The 17,310-nt window shown below is 42.7% G+C and overlaps 1 protein-coding gene and 1 long non-coding RNA gene across 3 annotated transcripts in view; one reads left to right on the top strand and one right to left on the bottom strand.

Annotated features, from left to right (window-relative positions):
- Positions 1-12,580, bottom strand: part of kcnn3 (potassium intermediate/small conductance calcium-activated channel, subfamily N, member 3) — an 82,470-nt gene extending 69,890 nt beyond the window's left edge. For both annotated transcript variants that reach the window (XM_036134272.1, XM_036134281.1), the window contains exons 1-2: positions 11,950-12,580; positions 10,194-11,314 (exon numbers count right to left, since the gene is read on the bottom strand). In XM_036134272.1, coding sequence (XP_035990165.1) covers positions 10,194-11,288 — 1,095 coding nt within the window. In that variant the 5' untranslated portion in view covers positions 11,289-11,314; positions 11,950-12,580. The remainder of the gene's footprint in view (positions 1-10,193; positions 11,315-11,949) is intronic.
- LOC110368722 lies at positions 438-2,132 on the top strand. Its single transcript, XR_002428338.2, has 3 exons — positions 438-569; positions 814-864; positions 1,887-2,132. It is a non-coding gene; the product is annotated as an uncharacterized LOC110368722 (long non-coding RNA).
- Positions 12,581-17,310: the final 4,730 nt, after the last annotated feature.

Here is a 17,310-nt window from a genome sequence, read left to right as displayed (position 1 = left end):
GATAGAAAAGCGAGGGCGGCGAGAGAGGGATGGCATATGAGCAGAAGAGGGGCGACTGAAGGAGATATTGTAAGCCGACTGAGACGGCAATGACCACCCTTGGGGAAATGGAGACATATTTAAGAAATACCAGAGGGAAAGAACATAAACAGTCACTTTAAGTGACGCGAAGAAGGAGAGGACAGGAAGGGAGAATGTTTGGGGGAAGTGTAATTTTTAAACTAATTCATGCCTGAGTGATTTTCTTAAGTGTTTTTGTCAAACAAGATCCAATTCAGAAACGCCAAAGAAAACATACACAACCCCAGTAATACTATCAAGTTTAATGTAGAGAGCATTGGTGTTCAGGATCAGTCCTCAGGGGCCGATAGCCTGCATGTTTTAGAGGTTTCCCTGCTTCCACACACCTGGATCAAATGAATAGGCCATTAGCGGGCTGCTGCAGAACTTGATGACATGCTGGGCGAGGACACATCTAAAACCTGCTGGACCCGAGGCCATTGATGACTGGAGCTGGACACCCCTGATGTTGCGTTTTAACACAGCTTAAAGCTCAGTCCCAGAAACGGGTAAGGAGTTTTAATGTTTATGGCCTTTTTAATGAAAATGTATTCATTGAGTAGGTTTTAACATTTATCTTTTGTTGGCCTGAGAGTCCCTCACTCTGAAAAAATAAGCACAGACTAATCAGCATCGTAAAGATGTGTAGCAGAAAAATAGGGATAGATCTCCCAGCTCTACAGCACAAGAGTTACAAAGGAAGGCTAAAGCTGTCCTTGCTGACCAAGGCCACGCTGTTTTCTATAATTACAGGCTGCTGCCATCTGCTCGCAGATGCATGGTGATAAAGTGCAATACAATAAGGTATAAATGTTCATTTGTCCCTGTTAGTGTCAGTCTGGTTAATAATTTGGCCTGATGGGCCCCCGTACAGACTGTAGCAGCCTATGTTTGAACTCTGGCTGTACCATGAATGTTGTGTTTTTGTCAGTTGTGTTTGTACTTGGTTGGCTGCAAAACAAATTACCCCTTGGTGACGCTAAAGTTTATCTTGATCTCTTGATTGAGGGAAAAAATTGATACTTCATGTAATTTTCTGTCACATCTTCCCCTCTTCAAATCAGTTTTTACCCCCATTAATCCTCCGTGTTCCTTTTTAGGACATCATTGATCCTCTCTGTCTGTCTTGGAATTTTCTTATCCATCAGCTCTCCTAATGACTCCTATTAAGCCATGCATGCCATTGCAATCCCTTTCCACCCCACTCATTCTCCTCATTCCTCTCACAAACACTTTTCGCCCCATCAATCTTGCCTCACCCCTCTTTACTGCCCCTTTTCATTGTTATATTCCTTTTTTTTTCCAACTCTTTTTCAAGCCATCTTCCTCATCTACCCTCACGTCCATTCTACAACCTTCTTATCCTCTTTATGACCCATTTTCTTCACGTCTAATCCCTGTTTGTGACGCCTCCTAATTGCTCTAGTCTTTGTCATTTCACTTCACAAGCCCTTCTCATCCCACTTATTCTTCTTTTAAACCTCTTTTCATGCCACTCAACCTTTCGCCCACTCACCAACCTTCTCATCCTCTTCATCCCTCTTTGATAAACCATTTTTTTAAACTCTCATTCCTATATCTCTTTATAACCCCCTTCATCCCGCTTTTTAGCCCACTCATCCTCCTCATCTCTCTTTACAGCTCCTTTTCATCCCCTCTTTGTCTTTATCCCCCTTTTTGACCCCTCTCCATCCCTCTGTTTCCCTTCATCCCCTATCACAACCCCTTTTCATTTTGTTTATTTCCTCATTTCTTTGTAAAACAACTTTTCATCCCATTCATCTCGGTCGCCCCTGTTTACCACCACTTTTCTTTCTCGCCAACAGTCAATGGAGTCCCCAGATGAAGTGCAACCTTTCGATCCATCTATTGCCTCATCCTCCCTCCTCTTTGATTAAACCAGTGAACTTCCATTGTTGTGGCTCGGTCCTTACTGGTGAATTGAACTCGGTTAACAGCAGCTGTGATGAGCTCGTTGCTTGCAGCAGCCCCTGTGTTTGTTTCTCAAGGAGTCTCTCCTCTGTTTGTACTGAATATTTTAACAATAAGCGTCTCCAATGAGGGAGCTGAAACTCGTGTGCATCTAGAAACATATCATAATGCAGTACCTGCATTAAATATTAAAACCTTCTCAGTGTTATCACTGAGATGGAGACAGGATCAATCAGGTTATGAAGGCAGAGGATATTACGTGCTTTATTTCAGGCGAGTGCGGTGTCACACTTAGTCACTATTTACTAGTTCAGGCTGGATTCCTTAACATTGTCAAAGCAAATTTATTTTTTCCCCCAAAAACAAATGACTTTATCACTTTACTTTCCATATGGACGCATTCCCGTAATCAAATCTCGAGCATGACCTTTAGAGTTATTAAAATCATCACCGACAAGCGCTAACAGGTAGCCCAGCAACAAAGGAAAAAACACATTTACAGGAAAATAAGTTGCTGCAGGTGTATAAATAGTCATTACATTGATTTTTGTATTTTGTCCTGCGTGCGAGCAACAATTTAATGCTTTCTGGGCTTGGTCATATAGAAGGAAATCTGTTTTAGCTGGGCGTGATGTAACTATTCATTCACATCAGCTGCTGTTGGCTTGGCTTCTTCTTCTTCAGAAGCAGAAATAGCCGTTCAGTCATTTTGAGGGAAACGTGCCTCTTCGCAACAGCTGTTTGCCTATCACGTTACACAATTGAGACTTTAAACTTGTTCTCGAAATGGGGGGAGAAAAAAAACCAAAACCTTTTATTCCTCGAAAAAACACGATGTACCAAATGAAACAGCTTCTGATGCACGTCCTGAGAAACATCATGTACAGCTCATACTCCCACTTGTTAGGCCGTCCCCGTGCGTCACACATGTGCAGAGCGAGGGCGCTGACGGTGTGACAGGTGTGTTTGACAACAGCTGTGCATTCTCTCGGAATAGCCGCGATGCATCTGAGGCCTGCAACGTGGCGTGGTGCGCGTCCGCTGAAATGACACCGGCAGGCTCCGCGCTAATGCCCCAAAGTGTGCAGGGTCCTTTGCTACTCTCAATCAGAATCGCCCCGGTTCCTGATAGGAATCCATCATGGGTGCGATATGTGACGAAATGTCCTCGTTGTGCCATTAAATGCCCACAGAAATGGGCGGAGGAGTTAACAGGAGATGCAAACCAAAAAAGTGCCTGTAACTCTTAGCATGTACGGCACAGATGAGGACTTATGGAGTGAAAATAAAAGGCTCTGTGCTGCTCTTTCATCTTCCAGGCTTTGTAAGTGAAAAGTCACCATTTTGCCTGACAGCAAGTTCAATTATTCATGCTGCCTGCCGTACATGAGAACAGTTTTTTTTTAAACGTGCGTCCAGAACTCACCGTGTTTATCTTATGTCTCCATGCTGGGGCTTAAACTTAACTGAAAAGGGGGGGAAAGATAAGGACGGACAGAGGCCGTGTAGCAATGAGGGAACCATCACGACGTCAGAATGTGCTGATGGCGTCTAACAGCTTTTCATACGCTTGCTGGCAACATACACAAAGTTAACCTCTCTCGCAGCATCCACCCAAATATTCGCTCTGTAGAATCCAGCCCGCCCCGCTTGGTTCCAGTCTTATTCTTCGCCTCTATTTTTGGGAGCAAAATCGAGCAGCTGGACCTCCTGAAGGGAGCTCTGAGAGATATGTACACACTAGCAGTGGACTGTACAGGGACCACTGGTATCAGAATATGCTGTTTATACAGGTTCTTCGCAGCATATCAGAAAATCCTCCAATGGTTTCTGAATAATTCAAATAACAAAACGGAATTTCTGTAACATTACAGTGACATATTTTAAGTTCTTGTTTTTGTTAATTTTGATGATTATGGCTTGCAGCTAAAAGCAACTCAAAAATTCGATTTGAGGGAATTTTAATATCATAAAATGACAAAAGGATTTTAATACGTTATGTTATGGCCTACACAGTCATGGGGAAAATTGCTGATGTGACAGTTGTCCAGCAGACAGTCATTGACTCGCTCCACTAGGAGGGTGATCTACAAAACGCAACTGCAAAGAAGCTGAATGTTCACAAAGTGCTGTATGAAAGCATATTAAAAAAAAAAGTTGAGTGGAAGGAAAAAGTGTCTTAGCAAAAAGATCCATGTCCTTAGGTTCAGAGCACTTCAGGCTTCCTCCTGTAAACAAGTCAACTTAATTTTGCAGAGGAACTTGACATCTGTCCACACTGCCAAAAGTACTAATGAATGACCATGGTTTTAATGTGCAGGATTGGCCAGCAAACTCCCGCTGAGATGGTACGGAGTATCAAGAGGAAGACTTAGAGACACCACACCTAAAAATGCAGACGAGGTGAAAGCAGCCATTAAAGCAATCCTGGGTTCCTGTACACCTCAGCAGAGCCACAGGCACAAGCACTGAGCTCAAACATTGTGCAGTACATGGGCATAATTTCATAACAGGCTGACATTTTGGCATTAAAAATCCTTTTTAATGTGTGTAATTTTCATTAGCTAGAAGCCATAATCATCAGAATGCACAGAAATAAGAGCTTGAAACATATCACTCTGTGTGTAATAAACCTGTGGGATAAATTAATTTCATTTTTTAATCGAATGTTGAAATAAATTAACTTCGAATGATATTTCTAGTTTATTGAGATGCACCTGAAGTTTTTTTTTTTTTTTTTAATACAACCTCAGGGAATTAAATGTGCAACACAAAATGCGGTCGAAATAAATGAAATAAAATCAGCATCCATTGTGAGTTTGTGTCGTTGGGGGTGGACAGCCCATGTGTGGGTGAGTGATTTTCAGAAATCAATACAACAAATCATTCACATCTTCCAACCTCAGACGGATTTAAACTGCATCTCTGCAACCTTTCTCCGGGCTCCCACTCCCATTCGTCCCTCTTTCCCATCTCGCTTTTATCCCCTTGATTTTCACCACAACAACCGGTGGGCCTCTGTCCACCTTAGTTATCTAAGCGAGTGTTTGAGCTGTTTGATGGTCCTCCAGTATCAGTCTGACTGAAACCAAATCAAACCAGTGCTTAAAATTAATTGCAGGAGCACATTTGGCTGTGCTGGTTCCATCTCGGAAAAAGCTTTCCCGAAAAGTTTTTTTTTTTTTTCTCCATCCCGTTCTTCCTTAAAGTCCACTCAAACAAGAGTGATTATGGATTATTCATTAAGGGGATGGAGCTGGCATAACCCCGGCTCAAACACACCAGATCTCCATTCATTTGTTTTGACAGACAATACCGCCAGTTTAAGATGGGTCGCATTGATTGTAGCTTAAGAACCTAAATCAGGCTTTTCATTATCGCCTTTCCTTTCTTCTATCCTTCCACAGACTCTCATTCTCACTCAGTCGCTTCTCTCTTCCGATCACACTCCCCCGGTTTGACGCCCACTGCGAGAGCAGAGAAGCAGGGAGAGTGAGAAAGTGAAGCGAAGAAGGAGAAGAAGAAAAGAGAACAATGAAAGAGAAAACGGGAATAAAAGGGAGGCCCGGATAAAGAGGCGAGCAGGGATTCCAAAATAAAAAAAAAGAGAGGCCATATGGAGGAAGGGGACATGAAAGTGCGGGCCGTCTCCTCCGAGAAGGACGACGGGCGGACGGGAAGCGAGGAGAAAAAAGACAAAGAGGAATTGAAAGATAGATTCAGACCCATGCGTTTTCATTAATGGAAGACACTGCTTCTGAAATAGTGGTTTTCATTCAGTAATGAGAGGGAGAAAAGAGGAAAGGGGGGGAAAGGGGGAAAGCTGGCAGCACATCCCGTCCCGGAGTGACCAGCATGATAAACTGGAGGCCACACACGTTGAGAGAGGGATGGGAGGCACAGCCAGCGTTTAATCGGCTACCTGTAAATCTGAGCGCGCACACGATGCCGCCGACTCGTCCGCATGAGCAATGATCCCTCGGTGACAGGCTGTGGCAGTAATGTTTCTGCCTCATTAGATAAAGAGAACATACCCTCTGTGATGTGTCAGACCAAAAAAGAAGGATGGGATGAGGACAGGGATATCGGGGAGGCGATGGGAGGCCCGGTAACACACATACACACCCCAAAAATAAACACACAAAAACAGCCAGGGGGCCAGTTCAGCTTATTACACTGGCCATTACACAGACAAATGAGATCCTGGCCTCCTACTGATAATCTGCCCCGTATGTCCTTTGCGTTGTTGCATTACATCACCCGGAAGCGGCTACTATCAAGCTCGGTCATTACAGTAGAAAACGCTCCTCCGGCATCATGTGTGTCCAGAACTGGTCTAACTGAGAGAAGAGTTGCAAGAAAGTACAAAGTGGCACATATGGTGGGTTGAACAGCACTATATCCCCCGTCAAAGTTGTGTTTCTTACAGAGCTCTATCTAGTTGTTGCATTTCATCTGGTCATATTAGGTCTAAGCTAATATTGTGGCCCCTGGAAATGAAGGTGAGTGCTTTAAGTTCGACACACCCTCTGAATATGTTGCTCCGAAAGTAAAGACATTTGTATTTGATTTTTTTTTTCTTGGTTGCAATAATCCTTTCAGGTAATGGAGCCACAATTGTAACTGCAATGCATTTGTGGATTGAGCAGCAGATCTAAGGAATGTGGGTTGCACCCATGCGACCACTGGCAATCCCGCATCGCCACAGACTGGGAGCTAATGCCATCGTCCAACATAACAACACTTGCCTCCACATCAGACACCGCATGCAGCATGTGGGAGTGGAGAGGATGGAGTGGCCTCCTTGCAGTCCTGACCCAAACCTCGCTGAATATTTGTAGGCTCACGATGTTTGTGACAGACTCACCGATAAACACCCACGTATTGCTCGTTTACAACAAATCCAGCTCAAGGAATGAAATAGCTTTTCACAAAAGTGTGTAACCAACACGAGGAAGGACATGGCACTGCTCAGGTCCCCGTTTGGTTCATTAATAAACTGTATCAAAGATTTGCTTATATGGGATTTTTTTTTTATCCAAAACAACAAATAAGAAAATAAATAATTAAATAGAGCAGAATACGCTGTTTGGAATTGGTGGACAGGATACTCGACTCCACAGTCCAACCCATAAATGCATTTTCCTTACAAATGTGGAATCCTTTTAAAGAGAAATAAACATACTTATAAACAATATGAGATTTATTAACAAAAAGCATTGGTACAACAAATCAAAGCTCTACCAAACACGCATTTCCTGAAGTTTATGTTTGCAACTCCTGTCTTGACCAAAGAAAGAAGGTAGTTCTAGTTGGCCCAATCGGTTAATAAAGAACAATTGTCCGGCTGGAATATTCTACACTGATTAGAGGTTCCTCAAAAGAGATTTGTGCAAAAACTAAAAAACCAGGGTACAGGCCTATTTAATTTTCTCCAAAATATGGCTAAAAGCCTCGTCTTGTCATATAGATGAATTGTTAAACTTTGTTGACCCAATCGAGACGAGCGTAACCTGGATTGTGACATTCTTTATCCAACAGCTTCAGCTCAGTTTGCCCCTATTTATACTCCCACTATCATTTTATCCTAGTTTATGCCCATTTCATACCTGAAAAAAACTTTATTGACTAAATCGTACCATATTGTCAGTTTATTTCTCCTGATATTTTAGTATTTTGGATGCATTGAGGAGAAAATTTACCGTATAAATTCTCAAATGTCATACAAAACATGTATTTCAGCCTTTTTCAGTGGCAGATAGCAGCTTAAACTTAAAAAGTCGAATATGAATCGCCCAAAGCAGCAAATGTATGAAACCTTTAAGTGACAAAATAACCTTAGAGGTTATCTGTAATACAGGGTGTAAATACATAAAAAAAGGCACAGAAAAGTTAACGTAGGAGATTCCACACCCATAACGCAGTGGTTCAGTGTAATATACCTGGGCTTAGGTCTCTCATTAAAGAAGAATTTTCAAATTTAAGTATCATGTTTTGTGAAAGATAAGGGGCTTATATGAGCCATTAAAGACAACAACAAAACATTTGAACTCAAAGCATGGGAAGATATAACTGATGCACTGAAAAATCAGCTGATGACTACAATCAGCTGAGTCTCACCATGACCGGTGACCAGTCAGCTGGAAACTCAACAAATGTGATCTTCATCTCAGGAAAGGCACCATTCATAATTGCTTAACAGGTCCCGAAACCACAACTTCCTTTGGTGCGGAAGTTATTACAGAGAGAAGAAGACTAAAATGTATTTTCAGTATAACTGAGGTTTTAAAAAATAAAGTCAGAGTAATAAAAAAATGTGTAGAAAAGTATTTTTTTAAAAAGTATTTCCTGCAAATCAGCTGCACAGTCAGGCTGCTGCATCAAAAAAACTAGACTTCAGTAGGTTCTGGTCATTTTATGCTTTACCGCTTTATATTTTTGCAGTTTCTGTCGTTTTGTACCAGATTTTTGTTTTTTTTTTCAGATAGGAAAATGAGCCATCTGCCACAAAACATCAATTTATACCGGCATTGGGGACAATTTGTCAAATTGGCATAGCAGTGAATTGATTTCAGCAGATACCAGGAAGGCTGAATGTATTCCAGTAAAGCTGCTCTGTTCTATGTCTGCAGAGCTTTTTTTTTTAACAGCCTCTGACTGTTACAGAAAAATGCTGGATTTGGACATTTTTGCAGCCTTTTGAAAATCTAAGAGTTAAGGGAATGATCCAAATTCTGTAGGGAACACATGTTGGTTTTTTTCAACCTAAGAGGTTCTAGTTCTTAACTAGGACTGGTACCAGAGCCTTCTCTTAATCAGCTGTGAAAAAGAACCAGTGGGCGATTCCCTCACCTGAGAGCCAAGTCGGAGCCAAATCATTATAAATGTCTCATTTATATATGGTTTGATCTTCCCCCTGTTTTATTCTGTTTTGTGAAGGATTGTTGGGCACGGAGACAATTAACCGCATGAATGATATTTTTATCCCAGTTTTTCTGCAAAATGATCCTATAATGTTACCGCCTTAATTCATTAGCGCTGTTTTAAACTGCCTGGGGTGCTTGTGAACACTGAATCCAGATCAGCTGTTCTGCACCAGCAGCGGGAAAATGAAAGTTAAGTACAACTTTTACAGCAAGATCCATTAAGCAGCAGGAGATATTTGAAAGGCCGACCGTGGTAAAGGACTGAGTCTGAAATTAAATGCATGGACTTGGTGTAAAATATGGGTGGTCTCAAAATAAACTGCTTGAAGATGAGAAATAGTCCGTTTCAGTTATTCTGACTCTAATCCAACATATTCTCTTAGAGGTGTCACGTTTTTTTATTGTTTTGAATTTGACCAAGTCAAGACAAAGCTGATCAGTTTTAAACATGGTGGTCACAACGTTTTGCCTCGCTGCTGTACCCCCATGAGCCTGCTCCTAGCTGCTGTTTCACGCTGGCCCTGAAGTAAACCGAGGCTGGGACAGCTCAGGGTTTGTCTCAATGAAAAGACAAAGAACTGATGCTCAGTAAGCGCTAGGACCAGTTCAGCGCTAGGACCAGTTCAGCGCTAGGACCAGTTCAGTGCTAGGACCGCTTTGGCGGTAAAGGCCCCATGGAGACTATTAATGCTAAAGCTAATGCTAATTGCACTAATTGTAGATATAAGATGCTAAAGGTTCTCAGTAATGAGAGGGAGAAAGTTCTCAATGTCAAAACCAAATCATTTTGTCTTTGTTTTAAATAAGTAAAACCCTGTTTTCCTAAGACTGCCTTTCTCCAAACACAGTGTGACATATTGCCTCCGCTCCTAACGTGAAAAACAATGCTATGCTGTTGAAGATAAATTCAAATGGGCTAAAACTGGTGTCGGCAGTGCCAGAAAACGATTCAGTGCACCTCTAAAAATATAATGTTTTTAGTCTGTAATAAATGTCTTTTAGAAAATATAGGATCTATTTTAGTTTAGGCAACTCATACCAGCTCACAAAGTAAAGCTTTTTCATAAGATAAGCCACTTTTATTCTCATTGCACACAGAGAGCATACACAAGATTCAGGTTGTGTGTTTTTTTTTTTTGTATTGTCTGATAATGTTTTGCTACTTTGAAGTGATTGTAATGCATGATTTTTCTTGATTTTTATTCACAGCAACCCGGCTGACGTCACGTCATCATGGACACGCGACACAGCTGAAGAACGACTGGCATTCCTCACCTTGGTGTACACTCCCCACGACAGCTCCGTCTCAATCACCATGACCACGATGCCAAACATCCCGAAGATGAGGGCGTAGTCGCTCAGCCTCTTCCTCTTCTCGAACAGTGCCCTGCGGTGCCCCAGCTTATAGCCAATGTTTTGGTTCTTCCGTTTAGGGGCCTTGGACGTGCTGCCTCTGGCCCCGGTACCCGTTGACCCAACCCCTCCCTGCCTGCTGCTCCGCTCCGACTGCCCCCGCCGGCTCTCCACCAGCGCGTGGTTCTGGTGGTAGATGGACATTTGGTTGGACGTGGAGTCCGTGATGTCGTACCCTCGTCTCAGGTACGGCGAGTCCTCTTTGGAAGAGATCACAATCTCTGGGGGGCTCTGGATGGGGGGTTGGTGAGTTGACGACTGGGTCTCCGAGTAAGCGGGAGGGACGTCCCGCTGTCTGTCATGTCCGCCAGCAGCTGTCGCCCCGGCAACAGCTGAAACGCCGCCCTCTTTGGTTTCGCTGCTGCTGTCCGACTCTATGAGGTTTCTCCTGGAGGCGCTGAGGCGGCTCAGGGGCTTCATGACGCCGCCTGTGTACTTACAGGAACTCATGGCGATCTCCGTGAAGGGGTTGCTGTCCCGGCGGTGGACAAGAGGGCTGGCCTGTCTGTGTTTGCTGCCCCGGTCTCTCTCCCTGTCACGGTCTCTGTCCCTGTCCCGCTCCATGGAGGGGGAGTGGGAGGAGTAAAAGAGGGCGTTGTAGACTGGGGAGTTGTCCCCACTCAGGCTGTGCTGGGAACCCAGGCAGGAGGACAGCGGGGTACTGGTGGGATGCAGCGCATTGGGGATGGGCGGGGGCAGAGGCTGGGCTCCGGAGGAGGACAACGGCAACTTGGGGAGGGATGCCGGGGGCAAGTTGGGTGTGGTGGAGGACGGCGATGGAGTGCTGCCATTCAGACGGTCAATACTCGAAGCTCCTGTGTGGTTGGAGTGGTTCGATCCTGGCTGGTTGCCAGCCGTGGAGGGATGGGATATGCTGCCTAGGGGGAGAAGGAAGCGCTGGTCCTCATCCTCGCTTCCCCCTAGCAGAGCCAAGCTCAGAGAAGGGGGAGGCTCCATAGTCAGAGCTGTGGCCAAGCACCTGTCTACAGTTGAACACACAGGAGACAAAAAAAAAGAAACACAAAGAGACGATTACCCACTTTTTTCCTTCATACGACAGCAGTGAAGAAAAGATACACAGCAGGGATGGACTGAGGTCAAAAAAGGAACGAGGAGAAAGTCTCCAAATGTTGGGCGCGTGAGACGAAGGGGGTCAACAGAGTGGAGGGAAGCTGCAATAATTTGGAGGAAATGTTATTCCTTGAGTCACATTTGAGTCAGCTGCCCAGCCAGCAGCCTCTCCAACCTTCCTTCGCTCTGATTCCCAGTGACTCCTTGTTCTCTCACATCCCACAGCTCTCCCATAAAATGTCATCTGTGTTGCTCTGTCGCTGATGGCCAGGAGCAGGGTGAATATCCCCAGGCTTTAACCCCCCAATACCCCCCCCCCCCCTTCCAGTAAAAACGAGATCAAGCTCAGGGACGGTAAGGACGACAATTACACATCTGTCAATTTGCCTCCGCCGGAAAAGCAAACGACGAAGGCTCATTTACGCACAAGTTGGCTGCGATCAGCTGCCGCCGACCGATCAGAAAGCAATAACCTACTTTCAGTATGATATAACCAGATACCTCCAAGCCACCGTCCCCTCCCTCCCATCTGTCCCCCCCACCTCACCTCACCTACCTCCGACCTCTTCTCCCACGGTCCTTGCCCCCAGGTTAGGTGCGTTCAGTCAGCGGCTGGTTGAAAAACAGGACCTCCACACTTTTTCTTTCTCATGTTGTCACGGCCATCCCCTGATCTTTCACACACACACACACACACACACCGCTTCGTCTCCTTTCAGCTCCTCCACAGGTCTTCGCTTCACCAAAAGAAAAAAGACACAATTTGCGCGTCGCCTCCTCGCAGAATGAATGGATGTCTCCCCCCTCTTCCTCTTCCTCCTCCTCCTCCTCCTCCACCTCCTCCTTACTTTGAATGTTCAGATTGTTTCCCCACAAGCGATCATCGCTGACTTATCGACGGTGCACGTCCCCGTCAGGTTCAGGGAGAAGACGACGAGGAGGACTAATAATCCACTGAATAAAATCGGCCAACCTGTGGCTGCGCGTCAGCAAAATGTGCAAAGAAGAAAAAAAACGAGAGAAAGAGATGAGGGAGAGTGGCCTGGGTGTGATCTAGCGATCCAAAGATGAGCAGTAAAGTCAGTGATTAAATATGTGACAACAGCGCCTATAACACTCAATCCCCAGCTCCCCGTCTCTCCGTCTCTGTCTCTCACTCTCTCCTCCAACTTCTCTGCGTCCTTTCTCCGCCTCCAGACCCGCCGCTCCTTCCTCATTGGACGGCGAAGCGAGCGCTGGAAACAGGTGGCAGGGTTTGTGCGCGATGTGGCCACCACACGGGTGTTTAATTTCTAGGCTACCCTGGTTATTTCTAGGTTATTATTTTTACTGTAACCTCACAAAATTGATTTGGCGCTATATAAATAAAATTGAATTGAATTGAATTGAAAACATAATCCATAAGACATGTGTAGCTGATGCCTCTGTAATGTAGGTGAGAACCACACATATGGTTCTCTAAAGCACCTGTTGTTTATATATATATATATATATATATATATATATATATATATATATATATATATATATGAGGCTCATTTAATAGATTAAATGTAACAACCTTTAAGCAGGTATTAAACATACTTTTAATTAAGTCCACGTTTCTGTGTTAAAATCTGTTCTAGTTGTGTTTGTATTATATGTAAGGAAACCATTTATCGTTATTAACAAAATTAAGGGCTATATGCAGCATCAGCATGTGAGCAAGTAAACCACATAATGTGTATATACAGTACAGACCAAATGTTTGGACACACCTTCTCATTCAAAGAGTTTTCTTTATTTTCATGACTATGAAAATTGTAGATTCAAACTGAAGGTATCAAAAATATGAATTAATACATGTGGAATTATATACTTAACAAAAAAGTGTAAAACAACCGAAAATATGTCTTATATTCTAGATTGTTCAAAGTAACCACCTTTTGCTTTGATTACTGAGGCCTTCGCTTTATTCATTCTCTGCGCTGCACATATTTATATATATTTATTCACCTTACTTTTATATTTTATGTGTTTCTTGTGTTTTTATGTGTGAAGTGTGAATGTTTATTATTACTACTGCACAAAAATTGCCCATATTGGGACAAATAAAAGTTACTACTACTACTACTGCTACTCTTGGCATTCTCTTGATGAGCTTCAAGAGGTAGTCACCTGACCGTCTTCCAACACAGATGCTTAGCACTTGTTGGCCCTTTTGCCTTCTCTCTGCGGTCCAGCTCACCCCAAACCATCTCGATTGGGTTCAGGTCCGGTGATTGTGGCGCAGCACCCTATCGCTCTCCTTCTTGGTCAAAGAAGGTCAACCTTGCAAGTCAGCTCTAACCTACAGGACTAATTCCCGTTGGACTGAAATCATGATTCTGTGATCCTTTTGGATTGAAGGGCTTCAGTTGCAGTGGTTAATTTTATCAAGATGCCTCCTGAGAGCCTTGCCTAGGAGGTTTTCAACACGCATCCCACAAGTAAGAGACTCCAGAAAACAGCCAGCTACATTGACAACATTTTCCTTTTTGACTTAGGAACTACTTGTTTCCCCTGAAAGCTGGAAAGCATCACTGGGAAAACTAATGTCAGTGTATCCCTCCTGGAATTGGTTCCACAAAAGCAGAAAGACAGTGAAGGAATGGACGGATGGATAAATTACTATTTTATTTTATTTTAGAATATTTTATTTATCACCACGCCAAAATTTCTCTACTCCGGTTTACATTACGCATCATGAGACAAAAACTGACAAACAAACAATGAACAAGAATTAATTTTTATTTTATTTTTAGCGTTCATCAAAGTTAGATAACAGACAATGAGGTAGTATGGTGCTCATTGAACAATGATGATTTGAGGCTTCGGTTTACAGCAATGTGCATTTAGATATTCTGAGATGATGGTGTGCAGTAGCCAGTAACATTAAGGTGATTGTAACGTATGACGGGCTAGTAAGAGCGTCACCATTGACCCTTATAGAAAATGGTATTTAATTCCCTCATTAATCCCCCATGTGTAGTATTACTAATGCAATTTAAAGCCACAGTTTACTTTATAACGTTACTGATTCAATATAAGCCTAGATAATTACGCTGCTTTACCCGACCTAATCTGTTTCATTTCATACCATCATTTTCCACATTCCTTATACACCTTAATCGGATAAAGGTGGAGGGGGAGCAGATTAGACCGTTTGCATATAACAGGTCACCCTACTCAGCACCATATTATGCAACCTGACACATATCAATAAAGAAGATAATAGCATGTGAAGTCAAAGCCAGAACACCCACCATATGGCAAATCCTCGTTTTTCTTAGGCAACAACAACGCTGAACTCGTGTTTACGTCCAGTTTCAGTATTTCTTGGTAGTTTTTGTAATTTCTTAGTGTGTTTTTTTTTTCCCCTCTCTGAATTTGAAAGCTGGATCATTTCATCCATCTCTTCCTCATGACTTGAAATAAGCATGGTAATTTCCCGCATCTGCCCTGGGCAGACTCGTGATGGGTCAGCGACGAAGAAAGGCTGGTTCAACAAGCTGGAAATTGTTGGAAACGAGGCATGGGGAAAGGCCATAGATCACAAGTGCACCCCCTCAGATCACAGTTACGTTTTAGTTTAGCTTGATAAGGGAGGAATATGTACAGTTTGAATTCTGAGAAGTGTTTCATAAATATATTTTTTTTCCATATTTTACCAAGCAACCAGGCATGATTTGTCTAGTGTAGGAAGGCTAAGTTGAATTTTTGGTAAATAAAAAAGGTCAGGGGGAAAAAAAAAAAAGCACCAGAAAACTTTGATTTCCCGCTTTTGCCTATAATAATCCTATTAATTTAAATTAGCATTGTGCACATTTTTCCTCGTTATTCTTCACCTCTCACCTCTCAACCACCCACTGAATTTGATAACTAACTGGATTTGTAAAAATACTATTATGAATGTCTTTTCTGAGATATTTTGAACTGAAAGAAATAACAGACAAAATGTTCTGATGAGTCTACTCACTCTTTACATCATACATTATCCATTGTTTCTACTCTAACAGTATCTATGACTTACAGTCTTAGCTTTTAGCAGATTTGCTAGTATATTTAATATTGATGGCATTGACTCGTGGAGGAAGTGTTTTAATGGTAGTTATTAATTGATGTTATTAACTTCCTCAGCAACACTAATAGGTCTATGGGAAGATACTGAACACACCCAGTGCAGTAATCCTGCATCCAAATGGCAAAAATCAATGAGGATATTATTAAACAATCCTATACCTTTGGAAGTAGTATATGCATGAATATTTCTCTCCTTTTCAAGCTAAATCTAACATTTTTGTAATAGGTTGTAAGCTGCTACCTTTATAACATCCTGAATCAGCTATCTGTTGTGTGTCGCTGGTTAAATGACACACAAACTGTCCCCAAGTGCTAATGAATAACTTATACCTGCAGCTTTCACTAAGATTTACGTGCCCGGCAGCCATATAACAAATTAAACTGTGTTTTCCAGTCAGAATGGGAAACTTCCAGAGGCGTTTTTGTTCTATTTTTTGTACTACAAAGCAAAAAAACAGAACACGTTAAAAAAGCACTGACGTTTTGTGTCTTGATACCGTTCTTCAGTGTGCTTGCCGGATGTTAAGGAATTTGATGAATTTTGTACATATTTCCCCCCCATCTATTAACAACATGCGTGAGAAACCAGAAAGTGGCCAAAAGTGGCCGAAGCAGCATGAGGTCGACAGAGAACAGTGAGCTTGTGTGGGAAGGATCCTAATTGGAAGGCATCCTCTAAAATTATGCTAGTTTAGAAAATTAAATTCCCTCTAAAAAAAAAAAAAAAAGAAAGAGAGAGAGAGAGAGATAACAGACGTTTTTATGCTTTTCGGTTTATTTTCTTTTGTTCAGTGGGAAGTTTCTGTTGAGTTAAAGTTGCCATGTCTTTCGCTCCCACCTCCATCCGCAGGTGCTTCTGAGTGGGCTGTCCTTTTCCACTTCTTCATTCTTTTGTAACAATTAATAAAATTGTATTTCTGTGAACATTTACAAAGGACGTCAAAGACAATTAGGTATAATATGTTAGTTCTTTCAATTTTCTTTAATCAATCATGCTAAAAGTAACATAATGGGTGGTAAAATAATTAGTCCTTGCACCTTAAGGAAGAAAGTCATCAAAGATGAATAAGGTTGTGGAAGGCCTTCAGATCATCAGTATTGTTGCTATATTGCTCCAGTCATCATGTTGTGTCTTAAGACATAAAATATCCTCAATAACTAACGTGAAAGAAAAACATCTGAGGTATAATTTAGTGATCCGGCAGCAGATTAGTCCACATGTGCTCAGTCAGGAGAACATAGGTGAGCAAAAGCAACCAAGACAGACTTTGACAACACAATGAAGTGCAGTAAATGGAAAAAGGTGTGCCAGGAGTCCAGGGGGAGATTAGAAGTGACAGAAAATAGAAATGGTGTCAGGGCGCACTGTATATCTTTCACAAGTCTTAATATTGTCAAGGTTAGTGGTCAGCGGCGAAGGATGGAGAGTCTGTTGGAGGAGGGAGGTGACGGTGAGGAGAAATGATCGGCACTCTGGATGAAAAGCTTGGCAAACAGCGGCTGGCCTGCAGCATATGTGCTCTGAGAAATGGGAATGAGAGGAATAGGCGAAGGATAAAGTGAATAATAGAATAGGAGGAGGAATAATAAAAAGGGCTGCCAGTTGCTATGCCAATGCGGTGGTACACAAACCAGCCCTTGTTTTCGCTTATCTATCTTTCTTTCGGATCTCCCTCTGAGTTTAAAGCCACATCGGAGCCACAGGAAATGACACACTATAAATCACATCAAACTTCTTGGTGAAGCAACGGGCAGGTGGGAGGGGGAGGAAATGGATAAAGAGCGATGAGAAAAGGAGGTGTTGGGG

This window comes from Fundulus heteroclitus, chromosome 3, assembly GCF_011125445.2.
Source record: "Fundulus heteroclitus isolate FHET01 chromosome 3, MU-UCD_Fhet_4.1, whole genome shotgun sequence".
Classification (NCBI taxonomy): domain Eukaryota; kingdom Metazoa; phylum Chordata; class Actinopteri; order Cyprinodontiformes; family Fundulidae; genus Fundulus; species Fundulus heteroclitus.
This window is presented reverse-complemented; position numbering and strand designations above follow the sequence as displayed.